Genomic DNA, 13,897 nt, shown 5'->3' with positions numbered 1-13,897 from the left:
CTATTTCAGGAAGAAAGAGCAAAGCTAAATGCTGCAGGGAGGTGAGACATGATGACGACTTCAAAATGTCAGCTGGATAGACCCAGAAGGAGATCTTCTGTAACCAGCGCCAGAGCTGTTTGGATAGACTGATGGCATTGGCAGCCAGTCTGCAGGGGTCCGAGTAGCGAAGGGGGAGTGAGGAAATGCAGAAAGTCACTACACGACAATTCTTGTAAGAAGTATGATTATAAGGAGAGAAGAGAGACAGAACACTGGGTGGATAGGGAAGAGCTGCGATGTCTTTGTTCTCATTAAAAAAAAAACAAAAACAAACAAACAAAAAAAACCCCAGGGGTGCCTGGGTGGCTCAGTTGGTTAATTGCCCAAGTCTTGATTAGGCTCAGGTCATGATGTCAGGGTTGTAAGATAGAGCCCTGCATTGGGCTCTGCACTCAGCAGGGTCTGCTTGGGGTTCTCCCTCTCCCACTCCCTTTGCCCCTTCCCTCTGTGTTCTCTCTCTCTCTCTCTCTCTCAAATAAATACATAAACATTTTTTAAAAACCCATGAACCTTAAGTGTGTTTAAAAACCAAGGGCAGGTCGCCTGGGTGGCTCACTACGTTAAGCATCTGCCTTCAGCTCAGGTCATGATCCCAATTTTCTGGGATCAAGCCCCACATGGGGCTCCCTTTCCACCTACTCATTCTCTCTCCCTCTCTCTCTCAAATGAATACATAAAATCTTTAAAAAACAAAACAAAACCAATGGGTAGGATCCAGGGAGCAGAGAGAGATTATTGAGGTATAAGACTAAGAGAACATTACTTGGAACGTAATATACTCAACTCCTAGCTGTTGCCTTTCTGGAACACGGGTACACTACTTGATGTGGTCAAGATAAGAAGACGACCACCTTCTGAAATAGAAATACAATGTCCTCATAAGGCCGTCCATTACGGCAGATAACTTCTAGAGATAGCATATAAGTGATTTCAACCTACCATGTACTCTTCTGGATGTCTTCAGCATGCAATTTAAAATACAGGGCAAATACAGAATCAGTGTAAAAGTGGGACCAAGAAGGCCGTCAAAAATTCATAATTGCAACAGATGCCACAAAATAATCTTGGGCCAAAGAATGCCCTTGGCATCTGCATTCACTACCACTTGACCGAGTTTTTCGGGAACATGCAGGTACTGAACACAAGATGACAGGATTACACGTACAATGACGTAACTGGAGGAGAGACACTGGTCCTTGAGACATTCTAAGAAGCTCTGTGAGCCGCACAAATACTGACGACATAATAACTCCCACAACAACAGTAAGTACTTCCTTTGACAGAAACACCTTTAGTGAATTATGCCGCATGAATACATAGTAAGCAAGCAGCATGCTAGCATCCCCGGACCCTTACTGCTAAGCAGGAAAAAAAATTTATTCTGTGAGTTCAAAAATTGGAATAGCCTGATCTCTCCAGCAGGAGTGGCCCAAGTGGATGCTCAGCGTGGGTAGCAGCTGAAGTATTTTATTCATAGGCTACCTGTCATCACTCTAGAACATGAACTCACCATTTGGGTTCAGTCCCTGTAGGCTCATTACAACCCACAGTAATAAACAACTCATCCAAAACATCTCGTTACATTAAAGGCTCAAATTCTCTTAAAAAAAAAAAAAACTTTTTAGCAATGGCTAGATGCATGGAATAACACAAGCTTCCAATTCATTAGTGATCATCCTAGGGCAATTCCTTGTGGTTGGGCTGTCTTAGCTGTATGAAAAAAAAAATTAACCTGGTATCAAAAGAAGAAAATCTGACTCAAGGTCAGGGAAATCCTAGCTCTGCCACCACTATCTTAACATGTGACCTACCAATACATCACTTAATCTAGGGGAGGGTGGCATTAGCTGTAGAAGAATGAAGGTCTCTTTCAATTCTAATATTTTCTTATCTCTGCCAAAGGGATTTTGAATCATCTTCTTTTAATATCTTTGGATCCCTCTTCCTGAAGGCATCATATTGCATATTCACCAAATTATTTCCTAATCAACTGTTAGAACACTGTTAGGGAAATACCACACGTACAATATTATCAGGTATCCCAAGTTGGACCGCGTCTTCTCAAAATGCATGGCCACCTAGAACCTCAGAATGTGACCTTATTTGGAGCAAAGGTCTCTACAGATTCAATTAGTTAAGATGAGATCATACTGGATTAGGGTGAGCTCTTAATCCAATGACCGGTGTCCTTATAAGAAGGCCATGTGTAAACACGGAGACACAGAGAGGAAGGGAACATGAAGACAGAGGCAGGGATTGGAGTGATACATCTACCAGCCAAGGAATGCCAAGGACTTCCAGCAACCACCAGAAGCTCGGAAAAAACAAAGAAGGATTCTCTCCTAGAGCCTCCAGAAGGAGCCCTGTTGACACCCTGATTTTGGACATCAGTATCTAGAACTGTGAGAAAATAAATTCTGTTGTTTTAAGCCACTTGGTTTGTAGTACTTCGTTAAAACAGAAAGTAACATACCAGGTATTGACATGCTGCAACTGGTAATGACTCATCCTGCTCTCATGGCAACACATGAGGACTGCTGAGATATTATGATACCTCAGACCTTCTGAAGAGGATAAAACACTCGGGGAGTTCAAGTCCCTGGTTTCAGATAATAAAAAAACAGCTCTGATGATTCTTCGGTTTCCTTCTAGCGGATGCTAAGGATTGTATTTTCAAAAAGGTAATTTCTCCTTTTACTTGAAAAAGTAATATCCTCTCTCACAGAAACTACATACCTCTCCCTTGAAGCCCTCAGCCTTCTGGAAGGGGACACTTTCTGCCTCCCTGTTGCAACCAGACTCTTTGCCTGAGTGATTCCTGTGACCTATGATACAGATTTCCCATCTATATGAGATCCTGCCAGGGCATACCCCACGGGGAACTCCATCACGTGAAGCAGTTTCAGAACACACCACCTAAGCAACAACTCCTGGGGACCACAGAGCGATGCTCTTGTAAAGCTGTTAATTTGATCCGTAAAACAGGAATCTCTAAATAACAGGAAATGATGTGAGAAGGCATACTCCTTCAACAATCCCAAAAGTTAACAGATTTCTAGTCCAAGTGAAAAAAGAGGCAATGAAAGACTTATTAACAGCAGAGTTTTGGGTCCCACAAACTGTCAGGAACATGTTATACTTCTTCTTCAGTTTCTTAGTTGTTTGCTTAGTGAATCTCTGTTTATGAATTTCAAGAAGCAAAGTATGGACATCAAATTCTTCCATATGCCCAAACTAGTCATGTAAACAAGAATCGCTCACTTGTGTCAACTGTGGAGAGCAATTTACCTTTGCTGGCTAAGTGCCTGGCTTTGATGTTAGCATCCCGATGACATAAATCGAAACGCCTTTCTTCCCTCACTTGACATTTTACAAAGCAGCTGTAGTGGTCCAGGAACTCTGTTAGGACACAGGCTGAAGCAGACACGGTCTCTGCCTTCGGGCAGTTCACAGTCTAGTGAAGGAGACAGTCCCGCAAACAAATGAGGCAACATGCCCCAAGATACTCAGGAAATAGAGACATAATTGCCTATTGGGCAAGAACAACAGGCAGGGAATGGAAAGCCTTTAGCAGGAAATCACGGACAAAGAAGTGGCTTCACCGGCACCCACAGTTCCCAGCTCTGCTGAGAGCTGCTTCCTGGCTAAGTAAGCAGGAGAAGGCATATGAACTCTCCAAGCCTGAGTGTCCTTATCTGAGAAATGTTGGGTGACGCCACCTACATCACAGGATTACTGTGATGCTGGAATGAGGTGACGTATATAAAACAGAGTCTGGGACACAGCGGATGCTCAGTAAGTGTTTAGTTCTCTTTCCCTTTTCATTCCCTTGACAGCTACGTGAACTAAGAGCCATATATACTACAGGAACACAATCACCACAAGAAATACCAAAACAACAGCAACAAATCCATACAAAGTCAGTTTCATCTATTTGTATATAATAATCAATACTCATTACCCTGATTGCTAACCATCATATAGATCCATCTTTTCTTCTCATCCCAGCTTACCATAAACACATACATGAAAACAATCTTCAGAGAACAGAGATTTATCATTTGTTTAAAAAAAAATCCTCAATGAGTATGCATTTATCTGGCAAGATTGCGATAAAAACTTCGACTTGCTAATGGTTCTGATGAAGCAGAAAATCTATACATTTATACAGATTAGCATCCATACATCTCTGACCAAGCCATTATTCACTAGAGTCAGCAAAAATTAGTTTAAGGAAGTTCTTTCGTTTCTGTGTGGACATTTCCTCACCAGTACGGCCTCTGAGTACCTTAGAAGGTCTTCCGGTGGTGCTGGAGGGAGGCCTTCCCTGCTGGGGACCCAGCTCCTTCATATGGCAACTGCTCCTCCTGAGCCAGGACCCCAACCCCCTGTATTACTCCACTTCTCAAGCTGGCTCATTTCCTTCCAGACATTTCTCGCTGTCTCTTACCACTTGCTTTCTTCCCCTATGCCACTCACCTTGCCTGAAATACCTTCCCTTCCCACCTTCAGCCAGTGAAATCCTAGCCCATCTTCTAAACCCAGCTCACAGCCGGTGAGCTGGGGCTGTTAGTCAGTCAGTCAGCTAGTTAGTTATTTTACTCTGTATTACTTATTTCACAATTTTACACTCCCTTTTCCCCCAACTGAATAAGCTTTCTGAGACCAGGAGCCACAGGTTAGAATTGAGCATACTCTTTTGCACATTGTTGATATTTAGATTTATTCGTTGGTTGGCTAGAATACAGGAGGTATTGTGATAGAAAATTTCAAAGTCCTGGGGCACCTGGGTGGCTCAGTCAGTTAAGCATCTGCCTTCGGCTCAGGTCATGATCCCGGAGGCCTGGGAGTCTGCTTCTCCCTCTGTCTCTCCCTCTGCTCTTTTTCTAGCTCTCTCTCTCAAATGAATAAATTAAAAAAAAAAAAAAATCTTAAAAAGTGGGGAGGGGCGCGTGGGTGACTCGTTGGTTAAGCGTCTGCCTTGGGCTCAGGCAGTGATCTCAGCGCTCTGGGAGCAAGCCCATGTCAGGCTCCCTGCTCAGTGGGGAGCCTGCTTCTCTGTCTCCCTCTGCCTCTTCCCTCTGTTCGCGCTCTCACTCTCTTTCTCAAATAAATGAATAAATCTTAAAAAAATAAATAAACAAATAAAAAAATTTAAAAAACAAAATTTCAAAGTCCTACTCCAGCATGAATAGCAGTTTGCACAATATGAGTGACTTCTTTTGACATTAAAACAGATGCCATTTCTGAAAATTCAAGATGAATTAAACTATTGGCATAATGTTTTCCCCTGCAGAAGGTAATTCCTTGTGACAAATATTTTGAATGGCAACAGAATTATACAAATATCTTAGAAATCAAGCAGGTACTTGTTACAGCAAGGCATATTAAAGAATAATAGCGTTTGTAGTCAACAACTTATTTAACAAATTATTCACTGAGTCCCTAATTTGTACAAGAAACCATACTAAAATCCACTGAGAGAGGAGATGAATAAAAGACCGGCCAAGTCCTCAACACTCAACACTTTAATGGAGGAGACAGACTTAAAAACTTTTTACAAAACAAGTTAAATGAGCAATACAATATAGCTAACCTACTGAGTAACGTGTGTGATTCATTTCAATTGGTAGGGCTTAGGAACCATCCGTCAAAAACACACAAAAAAAACCAAAAAAAACCAAACCACAAAAAGGGAAAAGATGACATTGGAACAAGGCACTGAAAGATAATTGGGACTCTGTAGACCAAGATGGCAGAAGGGGGATCGGGGTTATAAGATTAGCAAGAGCAAAATGTACAGACATGAAAACACACCCTCACTCATGCTAGCTTCTCTCAGTAGGTGACCTAACCTGCTACTTCAAGAGAAATTGAAAAGGTCATTCCTCTCCTCCATCTCACAACTGCCTCTGCCTTTCGCTCTATCTCAAGAGTTTCCCCATTCTTCCCCAAAGCTAAATTCTCCAAGTCATTCAGGACCCTCCTGCTGCTTGTTTAATGTCTCATCTTGTTGCAGCGCTCACCCTCCCTCTCCTTCCTTTTGCAGACAAGTTTTTGAAACATGGTCTCTACTGGCTGTCTCTACTTCATCACTAAGCTATTTCAGTTACATAAGGTTAACTGCCTCTTGAATTTTTTTATTCAGTAGAATAGAGAGAAACAAGGATTTACTTTCTGATTTCCTCCTTTCTTTGTTTTAAAATAAGTTAACCCCTCCCCCCCAAAAAAAGTCAACCAGTTATTTCTTCTTAAAATTTATATGCTATACTCAGGGAACAGAGAATGAATAGTCTCTGCGTAGGTTTTCTCACGTCTGGAAAGTGAACTATTAAACAGCTGAGACTCTGGGTAAGTATTTCCAACCCCAATGAAAACGCTGAACCTAAACAAGCCCTTCTCTCCGTGTGCCTCTCCTAACTCAGCTCTTCACAGTTCTTCAGATGAGAACAGAGTATACACAATTCATCCTCTTGGACAACACAGAACAGGTCCTTTTAATGAAATGATGTCACCCAAGCTGGGTCCTTAAGCTTTTCTAGGAGACCAGGGTAAAGTAAGGTTTGGTATACCCACACTGTGCTGATACACCTGCAGAAGCATCCCAGACTGGCCCCCCTGATTGATATTCCACTTCTCTGGCACTTTCATTTACTAAAGAAATAATGGCTAAGACGGGCTCTCCTCTTATACACGATAAATAGCCAGAACTCTCCATAACTTACTTTGCTCACCTTTCTTGCCTTCAAAGCCAAATTTATCAGTACCCATTAACCACCTACACTGACTTCAAAAAATGCAAAGACTCACCCATGTGTTATATACACTTAAGTCTTTTCATGGACAGTGAGTGTTACATATACTCTTCCATGAACTGTTGGACAATATATAGATCTTAACTCATCTTTTCAGATTTCCTCTGCAGTGAACTTCAGTTCGCTGAACAATCCAGTTAACCCCCTTCATCTTTTAAAAATAAATTTATCCCCCACACACCCCACTTTTTAAATATAACTCTCCTTAAAGCAGATGAAGATCTGTATCACTCACTTCTCTTCTGTCCTACAGAACAGAGTTTACAGACCTCCCAACTGCATTGGACATTATAGATATTCCGTAAATATTTGTCAATAGGCAGATTTATATTTAATAATGTTGTTAAAATTTCCATAAAGGTCACCAAACAAATGTTTTGACTAAAGACCAAATGGAAAATTTCAAGCCCACCTCTTCAGATCCCTTGTAAGAATCAGGTTACGATTACAGATGGAAACCCACATTCCATATGTCTAAATATTTAAAAGTTATACATCAAGTTAAACTATTAAATAAAATATGGTCTCTTCCCCAATCTTGACAAATATACCTTCAACCACCTGGAGGTACAGGAACGAATTTAGAATTTCTAGACTCCTTGAAGTTCCACAATATAGTACATTCAGGCTCTATGCTGTTTGGGGTCAGGAAAATCCCAGTCGGGTACTCAGGACATGGGGGTGGGTGGTGTGAGGGCCTAGGCTGGGCACACCCCCTTGACCTCTTAGGTCCATCCTGTGGGAAAATGTGGCCAGAACAGGGTCCTCCAATTCACGGGTCCCAAAGCAGGGCCTCTCTTGCCAGGACTGAAGGCAATAGTGGGTTATTAACCAAAATGGAGAATTTACCAGATCAGTCTTGCTACACTTAGTTAATACAGTAGCTGAAACTAAATATATAAAAAAATGATTAAGTAAGTAGTAAAACCTGATACTCCAATCCCTAATCACTTCAGTTCCCTTAAGATCTATAGTAAAAAAGAGCGTAATATTTATCTGACTCTACCCTACAGCCTAATGTAGATTCTGTGCCTTTTTTTTTTTAATTCATACAATTTACAGGACTCTATTCACAGCTAGAGAGAGTTAAGACAAGAAGGAGCAGAAGAAGAGGGAAAGGAGAAAAACATCAAGTATCAAGAGATCAGACATGCAGCTCTAAGAAGACATTTCCCTTGTATTCTGTCACTTGTGCGAGGAAGCACATGACACCATGATTAACCATCTGATCACAGCCGTGAGTTATCCCAGCTTGCTCTCACTAACACACAGATTCATGTAGTTCACTCACGGGCCCCATAAAGCTCCTATTCTAGCCACTGGGTTCATGGAAAGGCAAGCTGAACCTTGTCAACATTTAAACTGAACTGATACCAGCTCTCCCTAAACCTCACCATAATCTGCTGCACTGCAATTTCCACTTCACTTAGCAAGAAAATTAATTTGTCAATTTGAAAAAAACTAATAAATAAGTCTCATCACAATACATATAGACATACTCCACAGGAAGGGAAGTATTTCAACTGGAAATCTTATTTATGTGTACTTACTGAGATTGTACCATTGTCTAGACCTATGGACAGTCTTCTTGTTTCCGGGTTAAAAGACATGCATGAACATGGAGCTGAAAGAAATGAACATGTTGATGAAATTAACAAAATGATGATTCTCATTGATTCAGGAGTGACTAACTAGCTAGAAGTGTGTGGCTATTTTTTCCCCCCACTATTTCCTGAAAAACAGTTCATTTAACGCCCACTCACCAAAAAATAAAAACAGTAATCTTACAACCAACCCCTAGTTTTTCAGTTATCCTTTTAATGAACATAACGAGTAAGATATTCTCAAACTGGACTAGTTCCAAGGGGCTTGGTCTCAGCTGTTCTGTCAGTATGGAATCTAAATTTGCTTGACTAGATTAACAATATTTTGTGCTGTGTAACCCCTCTGTCCCCGATCTATCTCTTCCACTCAAACCCCATCTTTAACAGAAACAACCTATCTTTTCTCAACTAGGGAAAAAATAAAAAGAAAGATCTTATAATTCCCTCCTCCCCCCACATACACACACTAGTATAAAAATCTGGTTTTCAATGCAGAATTGATTTGGGGCATGTGGACTAACAAAAGTCTTTTACTCTCAGCATTGAAGGCTGCTAAATGAAAAAGACTGAGGACTTGTCTCAGTTTAAGGGGGAACCAACTGGACATAGAGCCAGGCTCTATAGGAAAGAAATTACGTGTGGGAAGGACTTCCCTGTTCTGCAAAATCGGCTACTACCTGAGTATACCTGAGCCTAAGTAAGCTAAGCATGCCTGGAAGCCAGTGTGCGCAAGAAACGCTTGCTGAGTAGACAGCCTCCAGGTCCCTGCCATCTCTATCTACGCCAGCTCCTAAGAATGGCGCCTATTGACAATTTATGTTACACTGAAATTGTTCTAAAAACAAGTCCAACACAATTTTTAAATTTCTCCTCCAGCTTCACAGTGGCCCTGGAGGTGACAAACTGCTCATCACCATAATCATAATTGGCCTCAGATATCTTTACTCCTACTTTCCACAGTTATGATTAGATGTCTTACTCAAGGTCACACAGGAAAAAGAAGCTGGAGAAGGTTCAAAGACTTCATTCAAACACACAGTCCTATTTTGAAATACCCAACTTAGATTACCTCTAAGCTATAAAAGAATTTGAAGTTCTACAAACAGAGCCACTTCATAAACAGATCACTAAGTAACATTTTTTTTGTTCTCTATAAAAGGGACCCTGAACAACAAAAAAAGATCTTCCAAACCGCATGAAGTACTTTTTCCTAATTTTCAATCATGATATATTCAGAAAATGGAAACACAAAAAATAATTCTCCCCCACATACTTCTACCAGTGCAGCAGAGTATCTTCACTCTGATCAGCCACAAAATAAATTAGATTCCCAAAAGTACGCTGCTGAAAAAAGCAGTCAAGTGATAGTTAATGTGCTGCCCTAAGAAAGTCAGTCCTTCTCGCCTGTGGCGCATGAACTCTGTTGGCACAACTTCTATGAAGGTGCTAAGATGCCAGGTTTCATAAGCCTATAACATGCATTTGGAATTAAAATCTAATGATCTCAGGGAAAATTATCATGTTAGCTGAAAAGAACAAAAGAAAAAATATATTGTGATTACAACTGCATAAAGTACATAGACACCTAAAAACGTACATGGAGAAATGAAACTGTTTTTGTGTTCATGTGACAAGATTATTTCTCTATTAATCGTATTATTTTGCTATTCCTGTTAAAAGTTTTAAATATCTAATGGAATATAAGATATAAGCATAAGCACATGAAGCAAAACGTGATTGCAGCCCAAAGGGCTATAAACTAGTCAAGAATAACCTTATCACTTAGCTGCCTGCCTGACCATACAAAAGTCTTTTCTGTGTGATTTCCTCCAACGTTCATATCCGGTTATGTAACAGTTAGAAAACCCAGTGATCTCTGAATATGATTTAAATGACTTTTTTATACCATTGCATCGGCTACCCTGACATCTACATTGCTATTTCTTTATTTCTGGATTTCTTCTCCCCTTTACCAAATTTCTTATTATGCTTTTAACAAAAATGTAGAATGCTTACTATGTTCCAGGCATGTGATATAATGACGGATAAGGAAATACAGCTGTCATCAAGGAATTTATGGATTGTGGCACCAACCATGTACAGGGACTGTAAGACTCATCCCAATGTCACCATTATAGTCCAAATCACTGTAAAAAACACCACCAGAATTCAAAAGGAAAAGACCTTTCCCAGAGAGTCCCATAAACAAAAGAAATTTAGAAATCCTGTTGTTCTAGAACCCATATACTTGAACCAAGATGGTTCTAGACAGGGAATGCCAGAGCGAGAGCATTAGCTTCCAGGTGCTCCCAAAGACAAAACCACCCCACCATGGGGGCATTATTGGTAAACACCAAACAAACGTGTGTGTGTATGTGTGTGTATGTGTGTGTACATGTGTGTGTGTAGGGAAAAACTTTAGTAGATGAGCCTTATAATGCTCCTCAAACCATTTCCCAACTGTGACACTCTCACAGGACTAGGCTCCTGGGTTGGTTACCCAGAGGCCCTGGCAGGCCCAAGGAGGCAGGGAGTGGACTGAAAAGAATACTGATATCCATATTTGTTATTACAGTAAATGTCTTTCCTTTTGGGAAATGGGGGAGTAGAGAGATTGCCAAAGAGATCCTCTAACTTCAACTCACTAGAAATTAACAAAAAAGCAAGCTCTGAAAGACTAGTATTATGGCCCATATAAAATGGGCTCCTATCCATGCAAGAAAATATCAAAGGGGCAAAACTGACTGGGGAAGGATAATAAGACATAGCAAATTAATGGTAATTCCAGCCAAATGGCAAAAGGGGTCCCTCAGCAGGAAGTAACGGTCAGGGAAGAAACAAATAAAATATGATTTAAGCACAATATTTGTAGGTTGCAAATAGGTGATGTTTCACAAGGAAGAATTCAGCTTTAAATGATGTAAAACTAATGGTTCCTAAGTCGATGAAGAAAGAATTGCTCCATCTGATGGCTGAAAGTTGAGGTCACAGATGAAATGGCTGAGAGACTTCTACTCTCCCACCTTGCAGTGGCTTTCTCCAAAGGTTCAGTGAAATGGTTGACCAGACCCATAAAATTACAATACAGCTCCTCCACTGACCTTCTCCAACAAAGCTGCATCCCCAAACTCTAGAAGAAATAAATATAGCATGATACAAAATCTGAAGATATATTTATTTCTCCCACCTTTAACTCTTTTTCCCACGAGAAAGGATAACCACACCCGGTAAGCTTTGTGGGGCAACCCCTGTTTGCCAAGGCCTTCCACGTTATCATCTGTACGCAGTTTGCCTGGGACTGCTCCTACACAAATCCAGTGACTGAACTCCAAGGCCTTGCCACTGGTCTTGCTGATGTTATATCATTAGCTTCTTATTTTTTCCCTAACGTATCTATTAAAACCTAAGAAAAAAGGCCCATGGTTTACTCCTCGATAAAGTAATACAAGAACTCATTGCTGTGCTATCTGATTAAATTAAGACTTGCCATTCCTCTTTGCTGTTTCAGACTGAGGACAGTCAAAAAAAGTTATCTGGCAAAATTTTAGGAAGATCATAAAAGGTACAAATAAGATGGAAAAGAATTATGTGCAGGTCTATGAGTAATGAAAAATAATAGTCTCTTATGTAAGTATCAGGACTTTAGGCCTTGATGGCCTGTCAAAATCTTATTTTAAAAATTAAACACATTGAGGGGCGCCTGGGTGGCTCAGTTGTTAAGCGTCTGCCTTCTGCTCAGGGCGTGATCCCGGCGTTCTGGGATCGAGCCCCACATCAGGCTCCTCTGCTGGGAGCCTGCTTCTTCCTCTCCCACTTCCCCTGCTTGTGTTCCCTCTCTTGCTGGCTGTCTCTATCTCTGTCAAATAAATAAATAAAATCTTAAAAAAAAAAAAAAAAGACCAAAAAAAATTAAACACATTGAGCATTTTTTAAAAATGAAATCTTTGTAGTTTCAGGACAGTATTCAGCTTAAGGTTTAGGGAAAACTGAAATAAAAAGAAGCCCCAGTCTGAGTGGTAATATTAATGACCATATAATTTGAAGGGAGAAAAGCTCAAGAGATATAAGCCCCAGACAAATGGAACTCAAGAGACTGACATCAACCTCAACAGAGTTAGTAATTAAGTGGATTACAGAGAAATTGACTACTTGTATTTCTAATATTTCTATCCTTCAAGTGGTCTCAAAAAAAATATATATTGCTCTTGCTTTAAAAAAAAAAACACAGTTAAGAGAAGGCATTCCCAAAATACTCTTATTGGGGGAAAAATTACCTAATTTCTGTTATTTATACTTATAACTTTTTCATTTTATGACTGATTTGTTTTCTGTCCTTTGCTTATTGGTTGGACTTTGCTCAAATAAACACAAGTTTCATTGAAGCTGTGGCTTTCAATCACACTGACTGCTTTACAATGGTAAACGCATTACTTGGCAGGACACACTAATCCTCATGGGATGTTCTAGTGGTCACTTTAAAACTAAGCAAACAATGGTACTTCCATGAATAAAACTTCAGGTGTTAAAGGAACCCTCATCAAGTTGGATATGAGGATCCTACAATAAGAGGACTTCAAGGAGGGGCGCCTGCGCCACTCAGTCGGCATCTGCCTTCATCTCAGGTCATGATCTCAGGGTCCTGGGATCAAGCCCCGCCTTGGGTTCCCTGCCCAGCGAGGAGTCTGTTTCTCCCTCTCCTTCTGCCTTTGCCCTCCCTTCCACTCGTGTTCTCTCTCTCTCAAATAAATAAAATCTTTAAAAAACTTCAAGGAGTACCCCACCACTGCACAATGAAGATTTAATTCATGGACACTATTTCATTCAGTCCTGTTTATCACAAGACAATATTTATTAGGTTTACAATATTCGACCATGTTTTACTAAGAACACTTATATTTAGGACTCCAACTGCCTAGCGTTAAAAATCATTTTTCATTTCAATCAAATATTTTATGCACTCTACTAAAACTAACCGCTTGTTTCCTTTTAATTTAGTCTGAGTAACGACAAAATTATAGTGAATTAGCAGTGGTCACTTTTTCTCCCAGACAAGTTTCAAGTTACAACTACAAGTTTAAGATCTAAGTTCAATAAACTTTAAAAATATTCTGTCATATGAAAATCAAACAAGAGTATGCTAAATAAATGTTATAATTATTCAGATTATTATCTGTTATTTTTACCTTGGGTAATCCATGTTTTCATTTCCATTAAAAATCAAAAGTTCCTTGGGTACGTTTTCTTCTTAGTAAATACTTAATTAAAAGACCATATTACATAACTTTCTCTGAAAATGTAGATAGTAAAAACAGTAAATTGCTTTTACATATGGTTCCATAACAAAACCTATACCAAAAAGAAGCCAACAAAGGAACAACATACTGCACAACTAGGAACCAAGGAGTTATTTGAAATAAGGTATAAAATAATAAGATG

The 13,897-nt window shown here is 40.0% G+C and overlaps 1 protein-coding gene across 4 annotated transcripts in view; it reads right to left on the bottom strand.

The window, feature by feature from the left end:
• Positions 1–13,897, bottom strand: part of WDFY2 (WD repeat and FYVE domain containing 2) — a 173,181-nt gene that overhangs the window by 79,248 nt on the left and 80,036 nt on the right. For all 4 annotated transcript variants that reach the window (XR_015725966.1, XR_015725967.1, XR_015725968.1 and 1 more), the window contains exon 3: positions 8,408–8,481. Coding sequence is in view for 1 of the 4 variants with exons in the window: in XM_045796877.2 (XP_045652833.2) it covers positions 8,408–8,481 (74 nt within the window). In the remaining 3 variants the exon portion in view is untranslated. The remainder of the gene's footprint in view (positions 1–8,407; positions 8,482–13,897) is intronic.

The sequence above is a fragment of the Ursus americanus genome, chromosome 10 (genome assembly GCF_024610735.1).
Source record: "Ursus americanus isolate L20-20 chromosome 10, mUrsAme1.1.p, whole genome shotgun sequence".
In the NCBI taxonomy this organism is placed as follows: Eukaryota; Metazoa; Chordata; class Mammalia; order Carnivora; family Ursidae; genus Ursus; species Ursus americanus.
Note: the sequence above shows the minus strand (reverse complement) of the source record. Positions and strands in the feature narration are given on the sequence as shown.